General features: G+C 37.0%; 1 protein-coding gene across 1 annotated transcript in view; it reads right to left on the bottom strand.

Annotated features, from left to right (window-relative positions):
• Nucleotides 1–23,584, bottom strand: part of LOC150076513 (muscle calcium channel subunit alpha-1-like) — a 1,171,392-nt gene that overhangs the window by 803,367 nt on the left and 344,441 nt on the right. The window contains exon 13 of the mRNA XM_090387375.1: nt 13,602–13,722. Within this exon, the coding sequence (XP_090243501.1) occupies nt 13,602–13,722 (121 nt within the window). The remainder of the gene's footprint in view (nt 1–13,601; nt 13,723–23,584) is intronic.

Raw genomic sequence — 23,584 nt, 5'->3', positions numbered from 1 at the left:
TCAGCAGTAGGACCTATTGAAATTCAAACCCCAGTGAACAAACTTAAATTTGTAAACTAGTGTAAGTAATGATGTCACCAACAGATTGTCATATTTTAAATTGCATAAAGAAAGCATATTAATCATGTGGGAACATGATATTAAGCACACACAAACTGATAATCTGTTGTAAAAATTTAGAACCATGCTGAAAAAATGTCATGATTAGGTGAGAATGTGTGTGTGTGTGTGTGTGTGTGTGTGTGTGTGTGTGTGTGTGTGTGTGTGTGTGTGTGTGTGTGTGTGTGTGTGTGTGTAGTTCTGCCACATGACAGAAGGGAGGTGGTAACTGAAGTTTAACATTGACAAATGCAAAATATTCCATATGGGTAGCAGTAATCCCAGAGTAACATACCAACTGAGTGGTACTTCACTCAGGGTAGGGGAGAATGAAGAGACCTGGTGGTAATTGTGCAGTCAGATATGAAGTTTTCTGAGCAGTGCTGGCAGGCTGCAAGAGTAGCTCATGTGGTCTTGTCAATGATAGACAGGAATTTTGCTAGCAGGTATAAGGAGGTGATTATCCCCTTGTATAATGCAATGGTCAGGCCACAACTTAAGTACTGCATACAGGTCTGGAGGCCGCATTTTAGGAAGGATGAGGAGTGTTGAAATTAGTACAGAGAAAAGAAATGAGATTGGTGAGTAGAACAAAGGTGGAACCAGGAATGGCTTAAGTTCAGCAAATTGCAGTCTGGAGAATGGCACAAGCGAGGTGAACTGATTGAGGTTTATAAGGCCTTGAATGGTTTAAGTAAGCCTAATGCTGAAGAGATTCTTACTCTTGACAGATTATGCACCCAAGGGGGCATAATCTGATCAAGATTAACATTTGCCTTTAGCCAGGTGGTTGATTACTGTAAAAAACTTAATTTGTCTTTCAAGGTGGAAATAGACAAACTTTTCTTTTAGAGTGGAGTGGAGTGAATGGATGTGTGAAATGGGAAGTTTTTTTTTTTTTTTTGACTAATGCTGTATAAGGTGGTAGATGACTCTCATCAACCAGTGTAATACCACCACTTTGCTTATTAGGGGCTTGAAGTGGTGGAACCCATGTTTAGTCTCCAGAGCTAAGTTCCAGTCAACCCTTCCCCATCTCTTCCATCATGCAGTATGACTGATGTCTTTTGAGTTTACGATGGACATCATGGTGAGATTCAAACTTCCTTACATTTCAAGGATACAGCTCTAAAACGGTGTTCGCAAGCCGGCTGCTAGTTAGTACACCGGACTGAACCCATTGGTAACTGTTTAGGAGACTTCTAGATCAGCTAGTGTATAATCTTGCTACCTCTGCTCTGCTCTGCCAGATAGTGACTGAAGGGAGTCCAAATAGTGTGTATGCAGGGGGGGGGGGAGGCATTGTCGAGGCCACGTTATGTCAAGGATCTGGGTATATTCTTACCATGTGTACGCCATATCCAAAAATTTCATTTTTTTCTTACTATTGAATAAACCATGAATTGTCAAACTAATAGAGCAAGCTTATCTGCTAAAAGATCTAAACCTCCCAAACACTTCCTAGTTCATTTCACAAATATAAGTGGTCTCAGTTCTAATCTCAACAGTGTCCATTTCCACTTACAGTCTGCCAAGCCCCATGTAATTTTTCTAACATAATCTCAGTTATCGGTTGATTCAACCACTGCTCATCTCAGTTGCCCAAATTATTTGCTGTTTAATTCCTTTCACCTCAAAAGTGGTATTTGTGCATATGCCTGTTCTGATATTCCCTGTCAGAGACTTGGTAATTTGGAATATCCTCTTTTTGATCTTCTCTGGCTTAAAATCTTGCAACCTCATTCTATAAAATTCATGTTGTCTCTACTGTTCTCCCAACTCCACTAATCACTTGGACCTCTTTGACTTCCTCCAGTCCAACTTTCCTAACAGTGAGGTAATTTTCCTTGGTGATTTTAATGTTCACAACTACAGCTGGCTTCTGTTTTCTAGTCACACTGACCCAGCTGGTCAAGATGCTGAGGCTTTTGCAATTACTAATGACCTCACACACACAGATTGTTCATTTACCTACCAGAATACCAGACAATCCTAACCATACAGCCAACATGCTTGATCTTTTTCTAATAAACAACCCTTCTAAGTACACAGTCGAAGTGAGTGGTCCTTTATATACCTCAGATCACAACTTGGTGATTGTCTCTTCTCCAATGGAGCCTTTATCTCATGGCTATTCCCAACCTCTTGTTGTTTGTCATTACAAGAATGCAAAATGGGATGACCTGCGAGATTTCTTTTCTTCTTTTCCTTGGTCGGATTATTGTTTCAAAACGTCTGATTTCAACATTTGCTCAGGTCATGTCAGTGAAATTTTTCTTGTAGGAATGGAATCCTTTATTCCACACTCCACTTTAAAATCTCGTCCTTTATCTAAACCTTGGTTTTCCAATAAATGTGCTAAGGCTGTTAAAGAGAAGAATGTTGCATATCGTAACTGGCTTGGTTCCAATTCTTCAGTTTCATTTTCTGCCCACACAAAAGCTCGCAACAACTGTAAAGCAGTTATTAATCAGTCCAAACTAGATTTTGAACAATCTAAGAGTAGAAAACTTGTTTCTTGTCCTAATGGTAGCCGATCATTCTGGTCTCTAGCCAAAGCTATTGGCCACAACTTTCGCCCAACTCTGCTTCCACCTCTGTCAAAATCAGACAGTTCTGTCACTTCAGCCAAGGATAAAGCTGACTTGCTAGCATCCAATTTTTCTTCCAACTCATGTATTAATGATCATAATAAAACACCCCCAATGCCTTCTGATAAAACACCTTCAATGCCTTCTGACCTGACATCCTCATCTGTCAAAAGGATGTCAGAAGGATTTTGACAAATCTTGATGCTAAGAAAGCTCCAGGTCCTGATGGTATTTCTCCACTTGTTCTCAAAACCTGTGCTCCTGAACTCAGTCCTGTTCTTTCCGGCCTTTTTTTCACTTTCTTATTCCCAAGGTGTTTTTCCTTCTGCTTGGAAATTTGCTCATATCCAGTCAGTTCCTAAAAAAGGGTGACAAATCCCTCCCATCCAATTATCATCCCATTGCAGTTAGCATTAGCATTAGCATTAGTAGAGGCATTTGATGCAAGAAAGCAAGCTTATGCAGCATCAGCCAAAAAAAAAAAAAAAAAAAAACCCACTTCCACTTCATCCCTCTGTTCGTTCAAAATATCTGTCCAGCTGAGCCTTAAACTTATTTAGGCTATCAACCTCCACCACAAGGGATGGAAGTCTGTTCCATCCCTTGTGGTGGAGGAAGTTACTTCTACTATTTCTAAAGTAATGGAGAAATCAATTAACTGCCAACTCTTAAACTACCTAGAAACCTTCTGTCTGATCAATGATCACCAGTATGGATTCGGTCAGTGTTGATCCACTAGTGATATTCTGGCTTATGTTATCCATTTATGGATAAATTCAATGGAAAAGTTTGGGGGAACACAAGCAGTTGCTCTTGACATTTCAAAGGCTTTTGATCATGTTTGGCATAAAAGTCTTCTAAACAAGCTTCCATCTTATGGTTTTCCAACTGTTTTTTGTAATTGGTTATCCAGTTTTCTCTCTGATCGCTCACTGAGGGTGATGGTAGATGGCTCTCTGTCTTCTAACTTCTCCACTAATGCCGGTGTCCCCCAAGATTCAGTTCTTTCTCCCACTGTTTTCCTCTTGTATATTAATGACCTTCTTCCATTGACCAGAAATCCTATCCATAGTTTTGCCGATGATAGCACATTGCATTCCACTTTCCAGTTTGAGAAACCTTGCCCTGCTCGATCAGCTTCAACTTTTCGAATATCCGCTACCAATTCCTTAAATGCCGATCTCTAGGTAATTCTTCAATATCTTCAAAAAGGCCTCTGAGGTTGGGAAAGTTCATATTCACAATATTACATTAATACACCGACCGTTGAGTTAAAATAATTTAATACTGTATATATACCAACAATACAGAGGATACTGTAACATAATCTATTTACAATAACTGATTGTGAATAAAGTATGAAAACAAAATAAAATACCAAAATTTTTAAAATACAAAAAATATATAGGGTTAGAAGCATTAAAACTGTTAAAACTGTACAATTATAAAATACAATAAAATATATAAGGTTAAAAGTGTTAAAACTATTAAAACTGTACAATTATACAGTTTTAATAGTTTTGTACAATTGTACAGTTTTAATAGTTTTAACCTTATATATTTTATTGTATTTTATAATTGTACAGTTTTAACAGTTTTAATGCTTCTAATCCTAAATATTTTTGTATTTTAAAAATTTTGGTATTTTATTTTGTTTTCAGGTTTTATTCAGAATCAATTATTGTAAATGGATTATGTTAAAGTATCCTCTGGATTATGTTAAAGTATCAACGGTTGGTGTATTAATGTAATATCGTGAATACTCCAGGTAATTCTCCAGTGGGGGGGCAAAGACAACTTAGTTGATTTCAATCCTTCTAAAACTCAGTCCTGTCTTATATCTCGCAAAAAGGATTCTTCTGCTCCTATGCTTAACTTTAGTGACACTCCAATTTTTAGACAAGATGATATATCACTTTTGGGGATTACCTTGACTTGTAATCTCTCTTGGCACAAGCACATTACAAATATTGCTTCCTTGGCATCTAAAAAACTTGGTTTTCTCTTTCACTCTCAGCATTACTTTTCTTTCAAACAAATTGCAAATCTGCCCTACCATGGAATAATGTTTCCACATTTGGGGCAGACCCCCAAAACTTCTCTAAACTTCTCTGAGGCTTCTAGATTTCATTCAGAAGAGGGCAGTTAAGTTAAATAATGACTCATCTCTAACAGTCTCTTCAATCTCTGTCTCATAGATGTACTGTTTCTGTTGTATGCCTTTTCTACAGATACTTCCACAGGCACTGTTCTTCTGAACTGGCTTCCATAATTCTCGCTCTCTCTCTCTTTCAAAACAGTCCGAACGTGTGCCACCATGAGTCAACATCCATTTACGTTCAACACTAAACCCACACAACCAACTTTTCATTTTCCTTGTTTATTCATTCAACTGCCGTTTTTCTGGAACAACCTTCCTTCATACATATTTCTTGAAAATTACAGTGTACAGAAGTTCAAGTCTAATGTCAACAAATATCTATATAGAAATTATGGAATATAATCAATGAGAAATTATGAGAATGAAGCTGAAAAATATGTAATTGATGATAATGAAATTTCACATGATTATTTAATAAAAAAACTTTCAAGCCTACAGGCAAATAAGGCTCCGGGTGTTTGATAGCATATGTGTCTGTTGACACATGTTACTGGCCAGCTGCTTTGGAACTTACCAACAATGTCACTTTCCCCCTCTCTAAAGTGTCTTACCCAATATCCAACCATACTCACATCTACAGTATTGTCACCGTAAACGTTTTTGAGACATGTATGGATTTCGATAGGTGTCACTTCTTCCTTGGTAAGAAATTCAATCACCTTTCTTTGCTTGATACGTATATCTGTAACATCCACCATTTTGAACTATTCATGTGCTTTATTCATGAGACTGATCACAGCGCTACTTAGGCACCTCTAGTGACCACTCAGTGATATGCGAAATGATCTACTGTGCGACACTTGAAAGTAAAAAATTAGGAGGCATTAAGGCATTACTTTTGTACCAGTCCTTATATATATATATATATATATATACACACACACACACACACACACACACATATATATATATATATGAAAAAGACCTAGGGATAACTGCAGTCAGATATGAAATTCTCTGAGCAGTGCAGACAGCCTGCCAGTGCAACTCATGGGATTTTTGTCAATGATATATAGGAAATTTGCCAGCAGGGATAAGGAGATGATTATCTCTTTAAATAAGGCAATGGTTAAGCCATAATATTAGTGCTACATACAGGTCTGAAAGCCTTATTTTAGGAAGGGTGTAGATCTGCTGCAATGGATCCAAAGAAGGGAAATGAGATTAGTAAAGGAAACAAAAAAGGTGGCCTTACCAATAAAGGCTTCAGTTCTGCAAATTGCAGCATCTGGAGACTAAGTGCCTGTGAGGTGATCTGATTGAGGTGTTTAAGGCTTTGAATGCAGTGAGCATTGCAGATTTCTGTGTGGTCATGTTTGTGGTCTCAGCAAGGGGACAAATGCTGATGGCATTCTTCCTCTTGATGATACCCCACACATGAGGGGGGAAATTGAGGAAGAATAGTGCAGGATAGATATGCAGAGATTTGCCTTTAGCTAGCAGGTGGAACAAACTTTCATTTGTTGTTGTGGAAGTGAGTAGATGAAATGAATTCAAGGAAGAACTACACAAATTCTTGGGTGAGGTGGATAGTTTTCATTTTTTTTTTTCCTCAACTGATGCTCTATATGCTTGCTTTCTTGTATTATTTGCTGCTACTAATACTAAAAGGTGACAGAGTAATTACAAACCTGTTAGCTTAACTTTGTTCCAGGGAAAATAATGGAATCAGGTTAAAGGAATATGTATGACCATCTAGATAGGAATGCAATTATACTACTCCAGTCACAGCACGGATTTGTTATGGTGCAATCTTGTCTAACCAATTTGATTGGATATTATAATGCAGTAGCAAAGGAATGTAAAGGATACAAAAAATAATTCTGATATCATGTACTTGGATTTTAGAAAAGCTTTTGATACTGTTGCACATAAAAGGCTGTTGTACAAATTGGAGCAGTGTGGAATTACGGATAATTACTGTTATGGATAAAGCAGTAATCACCCATAATGCCACACTGTGGGGACAATTACTGCTATGGACAAAGAGATGGTTGAATGGGAGAAGACAGAGAATAGTTATATCAATAGACACTGCTGTTTATGGACTAATTTTATTAGCGGGTCTTCCAAGATTCGGTGCTGAGTCCATTCTTGTTTTCTATATTTATTAATGATGTTGATGAAGGTATATCAGTCTTAATGTCTAAATTAACATATAATATAAAGGGTGATATATAAAAGTAGGATACAATGGTGAGAAATGGTAGTTGAAGTTTAACGTTGACAAATGCAAGGTACTGCATATGGGTAGCAGTAATCCCAGATTAACATACCAACTGTGTGGTACTATGCTCGGGGTATTTGAAAATAAAAAAAATAAAAAAACTGTAGGTAATTGTGTAATCAGATATGAAGTTCTCTGAGCAATGCAGACAGGCTAGGGCAGCTTATGGGATATTGTCAATGATATACAGGAACTTTACTAGCAGATAAAGAGGTGATTATCCCATTGTACAAGTCAATAGCCAGGCCACATCATGAATACTGCATACAGGACTGGAAGCCTCATTTCAGGGAAGGATGTAGATCTGCTGTAACAGGTGCAAAGAAGGCCAACAAGATTGGTGAAGTGAACAAAAAAGGGGTACTCTTACCAAGAAATGCTTCAGTTAATACAAATTGCAGCATCTGGAGACTAGGCACCTGAAAGATCTGATTGAGGTGGTTAAGGCCTTGAATATCCATTCAGTAAGCTCAATGTTGATAGCATTCTTCCTCTTGCTGAGACTACACTCATGAGTGCATAAATTCAAATTGAGGAATGATGGTTACAGGATATATATGTGGAAATTTGCCTTCAGCAGGCAGTTGATTGTTGAAATAAACTTATCTGTTGTTGTGGAAGTGGATAGTGTGAATAAATTCAAGGAAGAATTAGACAAATTTTTGGAGGGGGTTGGATGGGTGAGATGGGACGGTGTGTGGTTATTATTATTTTTTTTCTAATGCTTTAAAAGCTCAATTTATTGCATCATTTGGCACTACTAATATCTAGAAAATAATTAAGAATGGAATAAACTTGATTCTTCAGAGTACTTGTCCATTAATGTCACACTGATAAATCATTTAAAAAAAGACATGAATAAAAGAAACATTAACTTAAGACTTAAAAAAAAAAAAGGACAAAAGAATGTGCACATTATTTGGGTCACTTTTCATGAATAAATGATGGCTGTTAAAAATATCTAATGGCTTTAATTTGTTTCAGTATATCCATCACCTACCAATGGGAAATTAAGAGAAATAAAAGCCTCAAGGATTTATATAATGGAGAGATACCACTAAACAGTTTAAGTAATCATGTGATCCTGAGTGATTATAAATCAGATGAGGAAAATGAAAACACACCATACCCTATAAAACAGTAGGGCAGTAAGTAAAGGAGGATTATGATAGAATGTTTTAACAACCAAAGATTCATAGGCCTCCAGTTTGAATTTCAAATAAAAGCAAGGTACATTTATACGATGACAGTGGAAAACCTTTTTGCAATGCGTGTATATAGCTGGTGGACAAACTGCTGATATACTCGAATTGACGACCCCCCAAACCCATTTTGATGAAAATTTCTAAACTTAAATTTCTAAAAGGTATTAAAAAAATTTCTAAAAGGTATTAAAAGCGATTGTATTAGTACCATGCTTGGGTTGAAGGCTGAGAAGACAGAGGATACTTGCTGATATTAGACCTCAATTTATATTGATTGTAATTTTTGGGAAATACATGTTAAGAAAGGTTATTCAAGAGAACATAAGTAGAAGGAATAAATGAGAAAGAGAAAAAGTTTGTTCTGTGAGTTCGAAGTGGAATAGTGAATGGATACTGACAGCATGCTTTCAGGCTCCTCTGGAAAAGAGTGGAAGAATGTTTTCCACAGAAGTATCTACAGAAAAGGAATGCAGCAGAAACAGTGTGGGTGTGTGCATGCACAAGCATGCATGCGTGTGTGCATGCAATAGAGGAAAATATTTAACCTGACTGCTCATTTTTGAATAGTGCATATTCTGAGAAAGACTGTAACTTTGGATAATCCCCAATAGTGATATGTGATCTTGTCTGGAAATCTGAGTATCATCAAAGGTGTGAGCAGTAAACTCTTTCTTGCAAGAAATAAAACATGAGAGTTTTACAAGAATTGAAGTTAACTATTTTTTTTTTTTGTCTCATTGGAGAATTAACAGAAAATTAGCATTTAAGGAATAGATACTTTGGAAGTAAAAGCTGTTTATCGAGGACAAGATTTCAAATTGGAAGGTGGAATTTAGTGTGCTGTTATCAGCAAAACTGTGGATAAGATTTTTGCTTGGCAGAAGGCAACTGATATATACAAGAGGAAAAACATGGGAGAAAGAACTGAACCTCCTTGGGGAACACCAGCATTAGCAGAGAAGTCAGAAGACAGTGAACCATTTACCATCACACATAAGTGAGAGAGAGAGAGAGAGAGAGAGAGAGAGAGAGAGAGAGAGAGAGAGAGAGAGAGAGAGAGAGAGAGCAACCTGGATCTGGATACCCAATTGCAAAAAGGAATCAGCAGTCCATAAAAGGGGAGGTTGTTGTTTAGATCTTTATGCCAAACACAATCAACACTCATAAGTGTCATCAGAAACTGCTTAAGTTTTACCAAGCTTTTCACTGAATTTGTCAAAAACTGCGTAACATAAACCAATATATATATATAACCAGTGATAGACATTGGCAGAATCAATATTGGCAATCATTGATCGGACAGCAGGTTTTGAGATAGTTTAAGAGATAGTGATTGATGAACTTCCCCACTGCTTTGGAAAGGGTAATGGAGACATCCACCTGGTAAGCACAATGGGGTGATAACTGGTGGCATGGATTTGTCACTCTTTTTAGGAACTATTAGGATATGCCCAAATTTTGAAGTAGAAGAATAATTAACCATCAAAAGGAACACAGAATGGGAGCAAACTCAGAAGCACAGTTTGGATGGACAACAAATGGGGAAATACTACCAGGACTGACCTAGAACTCTATTAATATCAGAAGTAACATAAAGATATCAATATCTCTAAATAGGCCTACAAGGCTGGGACAATTCATATTGAACAATTAGACTTTACACCAGCCAGTATTCAAATAAACAAATTCCAATCCTGCAACTAAAATATGTATTTTAGTCTAAAATATATAAAATCTAAAATATTTTATCTAAAATATATAAAATATATATTTTATATTTTTGTATTTTATTGTAAATTAAATCACATCAGTTTTAGATTACTATATATTTTTTTTTCATTTAATTTCATTTTATACGCTCGTATTTTATTTTATTTTATTGTAAATAAAGTGTTTTAGTTGCAGGATTGGAATTTGTTTATTTGAATACCGGCTGGTGTAAAGTCTAATTGTTCAATATAAAGATATCAAGATCAGACAGAAAGATGTTAGAATTCTTCTAAAATCCTTCTGTCTAAAGCTCACGAGGCACTGAATGGAGAGTATTGGGTATGGTTGGATGTGATTTACCTTGATCATTGATATGAGTCAGAACAAAATTAGGATGATAGTAATTTGGCTTTATCTTTAACTGAATAGAACAATCATGTTGTAATAAAGGTAAGAGTATAGATGGGCAGAATTTACAGCCTTGCTTTGGCAAGGGGACTAGAACGTTCAGCTACCATTTGGATGCAAAGAAAGTTTTCTGTTCTTCAAAGTTTACTGCTCTTCTGCATGGATAGATTGATTAATAACAGTTTTACAGTTGGTGCAAGCTTTAGTGAAGGCAGAAAATGAATCTGGAGATTTAGATATGAGTAAATTAGAATGGATTACATTCTTAACATGAATAGCTTATCAAATTTTTTGGAAAACCTAGGTTTATATAAAGAAAGAATGGACTGCGGAATAAAGGACTTTTCTTCAGGAATCATTTCACTGACAAAATCTGAGCAACCATTGGAATTTGTTTGTTTATAGTTTTGTGGCGCAAAAACTGCTTTGGCTATATTGTGCCCACTGGGATTTAAAGAAGGCTTAAAACAGTAATCCAACCAAGGAAAAAAGAAGTAAAGAAATCATGCAGATCATTCTATTTTACATTCTTGTACTGTCGAATGACATGAGGCTAAGAATGGCTGTGGGAGAGGAGCTCCAATGGAATAAAGACCATCACCAAGCTGTGATCCAAGGTGCCTGGAGGACCATTAATATTGACCATTTACTTTGAAGGGTTGTTTGTGAGGAAAAGTCATGATGAGTGTGTGGTTAGGATCATCTCAGTAGGAAAAAAAGCAGGCTGTACCATTAGTAATCACAAAAGCCACAGCATCTCAACCAGCTAGATCCATTTGCTGCAGCCAGTGGAAAATGTGAATATTAGTAAAGTTAGAGTGGGGAATGTGACTTTCAAAGAAAGGAGGTCAAAGAGTTTACTATCAAAATCAGTTCACAGTTTACCATCACTTTACAGTCAAAAAGTGTTTACTTGAGCCTAGAGAATGAGAAGAACTAAGGCAACAGATGAATTTGACAGAATGGGGTAGAGTGATTTCAAGCGAGAGAGAGAGAGAAGTCTTTGAAGTGAAATAAATTACAATTACTGACGGATTCAGCACATTGGGAAATTTAACACTGGATAATAGCCAGACAGAGATGTCATCACATTGCAAACTTGTTTGCAATGTGATGACCACACCCCTTGTATTAATGAGCCATGCCCCATATTAAAACTTTCTTTAACATGCAAATTACAGGTTTATGAATCTTTGGCCATTAATATTCCAGTACTGTAATTCAATGTTCAGAATTCCACAGAAATTTAACTTGGGGTACTTTTTTCTCATTCATTTTTCTTACTGAATTTTAAGTAGTCATTATGATAACTCTGAATCATGCTGAATACTTAAACTAAAGTATGCTCCCCATTATACAAAACTTGCGTGCTTTTATTTGTAATTTAATTCACACATTGGAAGATGATGGTTATCCCAAAAAATTAATATTAATTAAACTTTTTGCTCCTTAATTGGGGCCTTTAATGAAATATGTTCTGCTTTTTTTTTGTCTGTTTGTATTGTTGCTCACTTAGTGTAAATGAGTGAACAACATTGAAGTTATGCAAAATCATTTGCATGATTTCAATGCACGCAGCAAAGCACACTGTTTTTTAGTATTAGTGGTGGCAAATGATGCAAGAAAGCAAGTTTATACAGCTCTTCCCTGAATTTATAAAAACTATTCACTTCTATAACACCAGATGAAAGCATGTTTCACAACCAACTAGTTGGCTGAAGGCTAACTTCCACATATCCATTCTGAAACAATCCTTCTTCAATTTGAATTTATGACCCCTCATGTGCATAGTTCGAGCACAAGGAAGGATTCCATCAGCATTTCAACATTTCATTTCAGCTTCAAAGAATGATTCTTCAGAGTTGAAATCATTGTTAGAATGAAAATGCAAATACTACTGTACTCAAAAATTAAGCATATCCCAGAAATGAGAAATACATCTTCCCTTAAAGAGATGGGATGAATATAAGTTGCATGTTTCCATTGCATAGATCTGTGCCTAAAAACTTGGTGAGATGTACAGATTAGCTTAATCACTCAAACTATTGATTTTTTGACTAGCAATATCTGTATCGACTTAGCTGTTTTGTCAATTTATTTTTGAACCTAAATTGACACTGAGGCAATGAGGCACCACTGCATTGTGTCTCTAAATTGCATTTTATTCTATAGTCAGTTTGTCTTGTTTTACTTGATAAAAAAACAAATTCCAAGAGGTAACATGCTGTTTTATTAAACGTGCCCATAAAAATTCCTCTCATAATGACAGGATTTCAGCCATAGTCTTTTCCATATGATGTGGGAAGACAATCACTGTTACCACAGTGACATATGCTATTCATGCTTTACAGCAGAGGTTCTCAAACTTTTTTGGTTCACGGCACCCTTAGTGTCCCAGTAATTTTTTCACAGCGCCCCTGGGCCAAAAGAAATACCTAACACAGTGGTTTTGACCTTTTAATAATCTGATTCTCTCTCTCTCTCTCTCACTGTGTATATATATATAATATATAAAAAATATGTTATATGATAGTTATTATAATAATATAATTATAAACAAAATTACAATTCATAATACAAATTACTGTATATATACTTATATAATAATTTTATTCTTTTATATAGAGGTACTAAATAAACATTGATTATAGATCACTACAAAATTAAAAAGAAACAGTACAATGGATGCCGTACACCTTTTTATAATGAAATAAATATATAAATTTCAAAGAAAAAAAAAGTTTAAGTAACTTAAACCCAAATTACATGGCACCCGTGGAATGTTGTTGCAGCACCCTGGTTGAAAACCACTGCTTTACAGTGTTATAAAGGTTATGGCTGATATGCTGTGGCAACCCATGCTACTCAAAGAGTTAACCATATGAAACATCTTCCAAATATTACCAGTCTTTCAAGTTAACAGTCAAACTTTGTAAGGCATTTTAATGTTTTCATTAAAAAATAATACTTGAAATTAAAGAAATATTTGAAATCTAATTATCGCTGAGTAGTATTTTGGAGACTCTGATACCAACAATGATATGCATGCTTTGAGAAATGTTATCCTAATCAGAATAAATTTTCATTTAGAATATTTATAAAAAAATATTCTGAAACTTCAAATAAGTTTCATATTTCATAAAACAATATGTATTTATTGAAAATCGTTTAAGGAAACCTATTTCATTCTACAAGGATACAATTTCCACATATAAACAAGATGATGAAATAAATACATGCAAGCACTCCAGGGCCTCCCACTCCACCATAAGCATTAATACCATGGTACATCACTTCATTCCAGTCTTCTCCTGTAAGGATCTGCCAAAAATAAGCTGCAAAGTATTAGCATTAACTTCAGACTTGAAGAGTAGCAATAATTTACAAAGTATCATTAAATAACAATATGAAATGAAATGAAATTCAATATCTCTCTCTCTCTCTCTCTCTCTCTCTCTCTCTCTCTCTCTCTCTCTCTCTCTCTCTCTCTCACACACACACACAGTTGGCAGGAAGCAAGCATTGCCTGCAAGACATTTATATAGTCTTTTATATATCTATTAAGATTGTTAAAAAACATGCTTTTCGACTGTTTTATCACAGTCATCACATAAATTCAAAATGGGAAGCATTCAAGGAACTAATCTTGGAAGCTACCAGGCTTTACATACCAACCAAGAAATATTGTTCAAGGTTCAGGCCTAAATGGTTGTCAGATGAACTAATGAGACATATGGCAGAGAAGAAAAATGCATGGGATACATACAAATTAATGGGTGACGTGGAAGCCTATGATAGATATAAGTTGGTCTGTAACCAAGTCACAAAGGAGATTAGGCAGGCAAAGGCAGATTATGAGAAATCCTTGGCAAAGGATGCAAAGAAAAACAGAAAAGAGTTCTTTACCTATTTAAACTCAAGAAGGAAAGGGATGAATCAGATTGGTCCACTGGATGTTGATGGTTCAACAGTTGAGGATCCAGCTCAGGTGGCTAACAATCTAAACGAGTATTTTGCATCTACATTCACACATGAGGAGTTATTCAGGAAGGGGAATGTCATAGGTGAAGTAAACATTGGCAGTGAGCTAGATGATTTTCTAATAACTGAGAGGAAAGTGGAGGAGAGATTGTTGAGGATAAACATAAAAAAGGCACCCGGGGTGGATGGGATCTATCCAGTTATATTAAAGGAGGCAGCAAAGGAAGTAAGCAAACCCCTAGCCATAATTATGAGAGCTTCTTTGGACTCAGGGGAGGTACCCATGGACTGGAGATGTGCAAATGTAACCCCAATTCACAAAGGAGGATCAAAGGCTGACACAAGTAATTATAGACCTGTTAGTTTAACTTCGGTTCCAGGAAAATTAATGGAGGCACTGGTTAAAGAAGCACTGCAGGATCATCTGGACAAGAATTCAGTTATAGCTCAGACACAGCATGGGTTTGTTAAGGGCAGGTCTTGTCTGACCAATTTGATTGGATACTATGATGTAGTCACAAAAGAACTGGATGCAGGGAATAACTTTGATATTATATATTTGGATCTTAGAAAGGCTTTTGATACTGTTGCGCATGGAAGACTGCTGCACAAATTGGAGAAGTGTGGCATTCGAGGCAAATTGCTGCTATGGATAAAGGGATGGTTGAGTGGCAGAAGACAGAGAGTGGTAATCAATGGACACTGCTCAACGTGGACTAATGTTATTAGTGGAGTTCCTCAGGGTTCAGTGTTGGGTCCATTGTTGTTTTCTGTATTTATAAATGATATTGATGATGGTGTATCAGGCTTAATGTCCAAGTTTGCAGACGATACAAAGGTTGGCAGGGTTGTTAAGGACACTACTGATACTATGCTGCTGCAACAGGATCTGGAAAGGTTGAGCAGATGGGCTGAGAGGTGGCAAATGAAGTTTAACATTGACAAATGTAAAGTACTACATATGGGAAACAGTAACCCCAGATCAACGTATCAACTCTGTGGTACTACGCTGACAGTGGTAGAGAATGAAAAGGACCTGGGGGTAATTGTGCAGGCAGATATGAAGTTCTCTGAGCAGTGCAGACGAGCTGCAAGGGTAGCTCATGGTGTCTTGTCAATGATATACAGGAATTTTTCTAGCAGGGACAGGGATGTGATTATTCCCTTGTATAAGGCATTGGTCAGGCCACACCTTGAGTACTGTATACAGGTCTGGAGGCCTCATTTCAAGAAGGATGTAGAGCTGATGGAACGAGTACAGAGAAGGGCAACAAGATTAGTGAATGGAACAAAGGGTTGCTCTTACGAAGAAAGGCTTAAGTTTTGCAAATTACAGAGCCTGGAGACTAGGCATCGCCGAGGTGATCTGATAGAGGTGTACAAGGCTTTGAATGGCTTGAGCATGCTCAATGCCGATGGGATTCTTCCTCTTGCTCAGAATAATCACCTGAGAGGGCATAAATTCAAATTGAGGAAGGACGGATGTCGGATAGATGTGCGGAAATTCGCCTTTAGCCAGCGGGCAGTTGGTTTGTGGAATAGACTTCCATCGCTTGTTGTTGAAGTTGATAGCCTAAACAAATTTAAGGCTCAGCTGGACAGGTATTTCGAATGAATTGAGGGGTGAAATGGGAGTAGTGGTTGTTTTTTTTTTTTTTTTTTTTGGCTGATGCTGAATAAGCTTACTTTCTTGCATCATATGCCTCTACTAATGCTAATGCTAATAAAATAATTTAAAAAATATATTTTTTTAATTGTTCATTAAGTTTTGTTTTAAATGCAAATCAAGGTATTATATATATATATAAAAGTATGTTTTTTTTATGTAAATTTCCATTGAAACTTGGTAACAAATAATGAATGTTATCAGGATAAAGAAATGTTTCCACTGCCAATCCCAAACTGAACTTCACAGGAGAAAATAAAAGTATCATTGATATGAATAAGAACTGATGCTTTTATGTAGAATTACATAAAAGCATGATGGTTACCCTTAACAGATGATTACCCTTAGATGGTTACCCTTCACAGAGTTATTTTTCTACCACTTCTATTCAGATGAGGGCAAACATTGCATTCGAACAAATTTTCTAAGTTGAATAAAATGTTTGGTGATTTTCATTTCAAGTCTTTTCTAATATAATAATGGCAGTGACAAACTCTGACTGTCAAAGTTCAGGTGTTTTCAAGCAAGATAAAAGCCAGTTAAACAAATAAGATCAGAGACATTCTATTAAAAGTCAAAGTACCAGAATGCTGAGGAACACTTAGGATTTTAATTTAAGTCTTTGCAGTTTAGACTACAAGGTATTAATATTTTGAGCCATGTGGTTAAATTGGGATATCTTAGATCAAGGAACACTAAACTCTCCTCCAATATTTAGGACTCTGCATAACTTTTATATTTAGAACTATAATACTAGCAAGAGTAGCCTTACCACTTAAAAGTGTATGTGGTTTAACAGCACATAAGCTATTGTGGCCATAATGCACCTATTCATAAGAAAATGCTAAAAACGAAATTTAGGCGTAACCACTTGATTCTGTTTACAGAGATATTTTAGATTTATCATATAGTCCAATTTTTTTTCAGATAAGAGAAAAATTCATTGATGTTTGCCTCACTAATAATATACATTGGTTCTTGTAGATTTCTCAGGGAAAACAGGATGGATGTTCTGTCCTGTTGATAGTGAGAGCAGTCAATCAGATTATGTTTGACTGTTAAATTTGCTGAACAATATGGACACCAAGGAGGACCTTTGCCTATGAGTAGATGGAGGTGAGTCAGTTATGTACATCCAATTCGTGCCTGTGCAAGTATAACTTCTCTTCACACTGTTTTGGTGCTAGAGCGCCAAAGCTTTGGATCGTGTTTCAACTGGTAAAGTATATTATTGGTTTGGGTGTGCCAAACCAATAATATACTTTATGCTGTTTGTATGATGTGGCTGTAGTCAGAGGCTGGAATCGGAATGGAGGTTAAATCAAATCAGCAAGTTCTGCAGAGAAGCTGCTATACTTGGGTAGAACGGCAGCCTAAATGACAGTACAGGGAAATACTGTCATTGCTCCAATGGCTGAATGTGATTTGGATCCCTCAGTATATATTGGCAAAAAATCAGCATATTTCTGAATATGGCTTGCATGCAGTTGTTTCACATTGAGTATCAGTAGACGATTCTTTCCCAACTTGTGAAGATCAGTATATAAAGTTAATTGAGGAGGGGGAGTCCAAGATGGTTGGGAGTAATTCATTACTTTTTGCCTGTTGAAAATATGAGCATTCTAACATTGTGTTAATTCAATAAAGCGTAAGCCTGCTGGTCTTATTTTACTGGGTTTATTTCTATAGAGATTTTGCAGTGGTGGATTAAAGAAGTATGGCTCAATAGGATGCTGGCAGCAACTTTGTATTTTAGCTGCATATTTAAGTAGTAATGTTTTTCTGCGGAGGTAAAGAGGGGGGCTCATGAGCTTCAGTATAGTATTAGTATTAGTAATGGCCACATGGTGCAAGAAAGCCTATGGCTTATGCTACACCAGCCAAAAAAAAAAAAAAAAACCTGAATAAAACAATGATAAAAAAAAATAAATAATAATAATTAATAAAAGAAAAGGAAATTAAACCTATCATCCTATGTGCTTCCCTGACCCGAAGGTACTATCCAGATGACCTTTGAATTTCCCCAAACTGTCAGCGTCTACCACCCATGTATATAAACTATGGGTTGGAGATGTCCTGAAAGCACCAAGTGCAATCTGCAATGCTGTATAGGATCCAGCCAGCATAGTGTACTCGGGCATAATTGTAGATTGGGGTACCATAATCCAAATGGGATCTGATCAATGCTCTCTATAAAAGCAGCAAAGATGTACGGTCTGCTCCCCAAGACAGGGTACATAAAGCTATTTGTATGTTCAGCTTTTTGAGGCAAGTGGTATGCACAAATTTAATGTGCTCAATGAAATTTAGCTTCCTGTCAAGGATTAATTCCAAGAATCTGACATTGCTGGTCACTGGAATGGTAAAGTTTGACATCTGAAGTTCAGGGTTCCATATACAACTTACACTGATTGCAAAAGTGTATTGCAACAGTTTTCTGCTGTGACAGACAATAGCCACTGCACACTGCCCACCTTTGGACTTTATTCAGGGATATCTGCAATTGCTGTTCAATGGATCTCATTTTCAGAGAATGGCAAAAAATTGAGAGATCATCAGCATAAAGGTAGGTTTGAACAGTATGTGGAAGTTCTTTTGTGATGGAATCGATTCTAAGGGCAAAAAGGGTTGCACTCAGTATAGACCCTTGTGGTACTCCTTCTTCCTGTAAAAATGTCGCAGAAAGTGAGTTGTGATGTCAAACTTGGAATGAACAATTTTGGAGGAAGTTCCTGATGAATATGGGCAGGTTGCCTCATAGACCAAGAGCATGAAGGTCACCGTGGCATCATCGGTGACCTTCATGCTCTTGACATAGACATAGAGAAGTCATTAAATGTCTTCTCTATGTCTATCTATGGAAACCATAACAAGATATTCATTCTTCAGAAAGGCATTACGAATTGCATACCCAGTTTTGATCATGAGATCTAAAGAGGACCTGTTCTGGCAAAAGCCATGCTCATTATTACTCAGTAGATGTTGCATTTCTATGATCCAAACAAGTCTATTATGGATTATTTTTTCAAGTAACTTACCAAGACAACTGTAAAGGGAAATTGGTCTATAACTGTATGGACTGGTAGGATCTTTTCCAGGTTTAAAAAAGGCCAGAACTGTGGGGTAAAGGTTTTCCAGAAAGATTCGGTTATAGAAGACCTTCAGTGTTTGTAAATTATTTTCTTCAAGATATTGTAACATGAAATAATATATTCCATCTGGCCCAGTAGTACTGCTGCATGTTGTTTTGATAGCATGTGGAAGTTCAGAATATTGAAGAGGCTGGTTATATGGAAGGAGCACAGAGGTTCGAAAGTTGATGGATTGCTGTTCAATTGTGGTCTTAATTTTCTGGAAATCTAGAGAGTAAGTTGATGTCACTGAAACTTGGGAAAGGTTGTGCCCAAGGCACTTGGAATGTCCTCAGGAGCAGAGAGCTCTTGCCCATTCCATGACAGAATTGGGGAAGGGATGGTCGGAAACTTGCCGGAAAGCTGCCTAGTTTCCTTCCATATTAACCCAGAGTTAGTGTTTTTGTAAAGGTGAACATAATCCAGGAATTCTTCTTGGCCTGCCCGTGTGTGAGATGTGCTTTTGCCCTTAGCTTCTTATAGTTAAGAAGATTAACTGTGGTTGGGGATCTACGAAATGAATTCCATGCTTTATTTTTTGACTTCTTTGCTTTTGTGCATTCTTCATTCCTCCAATAGTTATAGTGCCATCAGGAAGGGGGATTCGACAAGGAATTGAGCATTTAGCTGCAGATAATAAGTGTGACGTGATATAATCTGTGGCTTCATCTATCAGCTTTGTTCATATAATTTTCTCATCCAGGCTGATAGTTGATTGAAATTTGACCCAAGTTGGCTTGAGAGAATTTCTATTTCCTGCAGGGTTGTGTTAATGGTGGTTGTGTAGTGAGCAGCTCATAAACAATTGGAAAATGGTCATTGGGATCATCCATATAGCAGACCATTCCATGACTGGAAACAGAATCGGGGAGCATATCGATAGATTGGTTGCAGGAGTTTGTCCAGTTGGTAATTGTATGTGATTGGGTCCACCAGTATTAAGAACAGTAAGGTTTTGCTTATCCAGAAAGGTTTCAATTAGTCGGCCATGTCTACATAATTTAGTTGATCCCAATAAGGGGTGGTGGCCATTGAAATCTCCAAGAGAGACAGACAGGGGAAGGTAACAGCATTAGCAGGTTTTTGAGATCTTGGTACAATAAGGTACGACTTGGTGGGAGATAGATTGACACTAGTGTTAACGCAATCTGGGTTACAAAACATATGTCAACAGCTTCAATTTCAATTTGCCAAATGATTTGCTTGGTCAGGATCTTCGTACTGACGAAGATGGCCACCCCCCATGGGTAGTATTTGAAGTAATCATGATCTTGTTGATAGATAGAATAGGTCTTTATGTTGGCAGAAATTTGTTGGTAGAAATTTGAGAAGTTAGATAGGTTTCCTGTAGACAGAAACCAACTGGAGAGTAGCAGTTAATTAAGGCTTGAATATCATTAAGGTTGCTATGAAAACCTCTATAATTCCATTGTAGAATATAATGGCATTACTGGTTTTTAGTAGAAGCTGTATCTGATTGTTTTTTAATGTGACTGGCTTATGGTATTCAGGTTTTTGGTTTGTCTGTTTTTTTGAGAAGAATGGCTGACTGGTGTCCATATCTTCTTCCACATATATTTCTAAGATTGGGTCTTTCTGTCTGAATGAGTCAATTATTTCCATAGATTTTGCCTTTAGCCAGTGGGTGGTTGATTGTTGGAACAAACTTCTATCTTGTTTATACTCTGGCATGACCACCAGGTCAGTAGAGTTTACAATAAATCAATCAATACAAATTGTTAATCGTATTTAGAAGTCACGGGCTAGAACCATGGTCCACTCAAAGAGCGTGTGCTATCACACTCACACTCCTAACCACTCAGCTACATCAGGCTCTGTTGTTGTTGACAGCTTAAACAGATTCAAGGCAGAACTAGACAAACATTGTGGATAGGTGAAAGGAGAAGGGTGTGTGGTTTTTTTTTTTTTTTTTTTCTGGCTGATGCTATATAAGCTTGCTTTCTTGCATTATGTGCCTTTGCTAATGTTAGCCAAGAATGCTAATACTAAAGTTTCTTGGATATTCTTTTTTTAAATTTGAGCTTTGATTATTCAATGTAGAAGCAATCACTGGAGGAGGAGGAGGAGAAGGAGAAAGAGATATAGCTGGTATTGTTAGTGCAGTATTGCTTGCCTGGTTCAACTGCTTAGAAATGTTGGACTGTTGCTGAGAGAAAACAGTCTGAGCCCAGTCAGAGATTGAAGTGTTTGAAGGGACTGTTTCATCAGTTTGGGTGGCCACTGACTGATATTTTTGCGAAATACTAGCTTATGTACATTTAATCATACTGGGAGCAAGTAATTTCCTTACTTCTTGAAAACTTACACTATTTTCAATCTTATATATCTTATATTTCACAATTTTCTTTTCAGTTTCGATCTGTCACAGGTCCTTGAATAAGCAGGATGGTTGCCTTTACAGTTGGGCAGACTTGGTTTCCTCTGCATGCCATTTGAGAGTGGCCACACTTTTAGCACTTATAATATCTCAATGGATTAGGAATGTAGGGTCTAATGTGGCAAAGTAGACTTTTGCCACATTAGGGTCTAATGTGGCAAATTCTGCTTTTATCGATGATGGTAGATTTGGCATGTTTAATGTTAAGATAATGTTAATATTATTATTAGCCATATGGTGCACCAGCCTAAAAAAAAATTTCTGAATTACCCTGGGGGGAGAGAGAGAGAGAGAGAGAGAGAGAGAGAGAGAGAGAGAGAGAGAGAGAGAGAGAGAGAGAGAGAGAGAGAGAAACCACCAAGAAAGAGAAGAATGATGATATCCAGCCAGCTCAGGATTCTGGGTATGCCAAACCCATACTCACCAGAATTCCTTGTAGATATGAGTGTATTGTCTCTTTTAACCATAATTCTTTTCACAGCTATGACATTTTGATCTTGAAGCTCTTGAGTTATCTCCTCCTCCATGACATACAATATATCCCAGCTGGATATAACACCCTTAGATGTATTTAGGGTTGCATGGGGAAACTTTTACTGGAATTCCAGCAAAGTTTGCAAGTTTTAGCAGTTTCTCCGAATGTTTGCAGTTCATTGTTTTCACTAATAGATCCCCTTGTTATTTTTCACTAGTAGATTGTAGTCGCTTGAATGTCTTAGGAGATCCTGCCAGACTTTCCAGATGTTTCTGGATAAGGAATGGAGACAGCTTGCTGAGAGGCTGATCTGCAGGAGAGTGCATTATGAGAAATTCAGGAAAATCTATGGCAGGGGAATTGGTTTTAAACCTCTTGGGTTGTGACATGTCATGTTTGGTTTCCATGTCAGGCCGAGAGCTTGTCGGCTCTAAAGGTGGAAACACATTAAGATCCATATTTGCTCCTTTTGGCCCTTGGCAGATTAACTGTTTTGCCAAGGTTTCTGGCCCAGCCACAGGGAGGCAGGAGCAGTGCCTAGTGTGACCAAGCAAAAAGTATTAAGTGTAAGTAATAAACTATGAGAAATAAAGAAAAGTGCCTTTCCTTTCTTGCTCTGTACTAAGTGCTTTTGTAACAAGAGCTGTTATTAAATGAATAGATTTATTAATGGCAAGAACATAAAATAACTATAAATCACTTTTTGGAAATTGCAGTAATAGCACAGAGAAATCATACATGCACAATTACATGGCACCCGGACCCTTACCACTCATTAGAAACTGAACGAATTAAAGTGCAAGGTGCCTTCTATTTGTAAACTATATCATATGGATTACTTGGGTGGCTGAAGTATTTTTTAACTGTGGTGACTATTCATAGGAGAGGCAGTTGTCATTATTACTATTTTTTTTTTTGTGGGTGTTTGTGAGCTTCATGAATACCAGGTGATGAGAGAAATGAATCTTTAGGTGGAGTAATCATTTCAGTTGGCATCCTGATGGAATATCACCCATCAACCTTCTGGGCATATGAAGGAAGGTTTCTTGTTATTTATAGGTTTTGCTACCTTCTTGCTTCCTGAAGTAGCAGTAGTGGCAAAAAATAATGCAAGAAAGCAAGCTTATATAGGATCAGCCAAAAAAAAGGCAACTTCATATTCCCCCCTCTAAGAATATATTTCTTTCTTCCTTGAATTTATTTAAACTACTGACTTTTACAACACCAACCACCCTCAGGCCAGGCTGAAGCCAAATTTCTACACATTCAAACTGCAACCATCCTTACTCAATTTTAATTTATGCCCCCCCCATCATATGTGTGTGTGAGCAATAAGGATTCCATCAGCACTGAGCTTGCTCAATCCATTCAGGCTTTACCTCAATCAGATATCCTTGGGGGTCTCCAGATGCTGCAATTTGCAACTTAAGCCTTTCCTGGTAAGAACTTCCTTCCTAAAATGAGGCTTCCAGACCACATGTTTGTTTGTTGTTTGGTTTTTAGGAGCATTAGCAACTAAGGCCATATTGCTC

This window comes from Mastigoproctus giganteus, chromosome 13 (genome assembly GCF_048544385.1).
Source record: "Mastigoproctus giganteus isolate SK-2022 chromosome 13, ASM4854438v1, whole genome shotgun sequence".
In the NCBI taxonomy this organism is placed as follows: Eukaryota; Metazoa; Arthropoda; class Arachnida; order Uropygi; family Thelyphonidae; genus Mastigoproctus; species Mastigoproctus giganteus.
The sequence above is the reverse complement of the archived record's forward strand: the minus strand, read 5'-3'. Positions and strand labels throughout refer to the sequence as shown.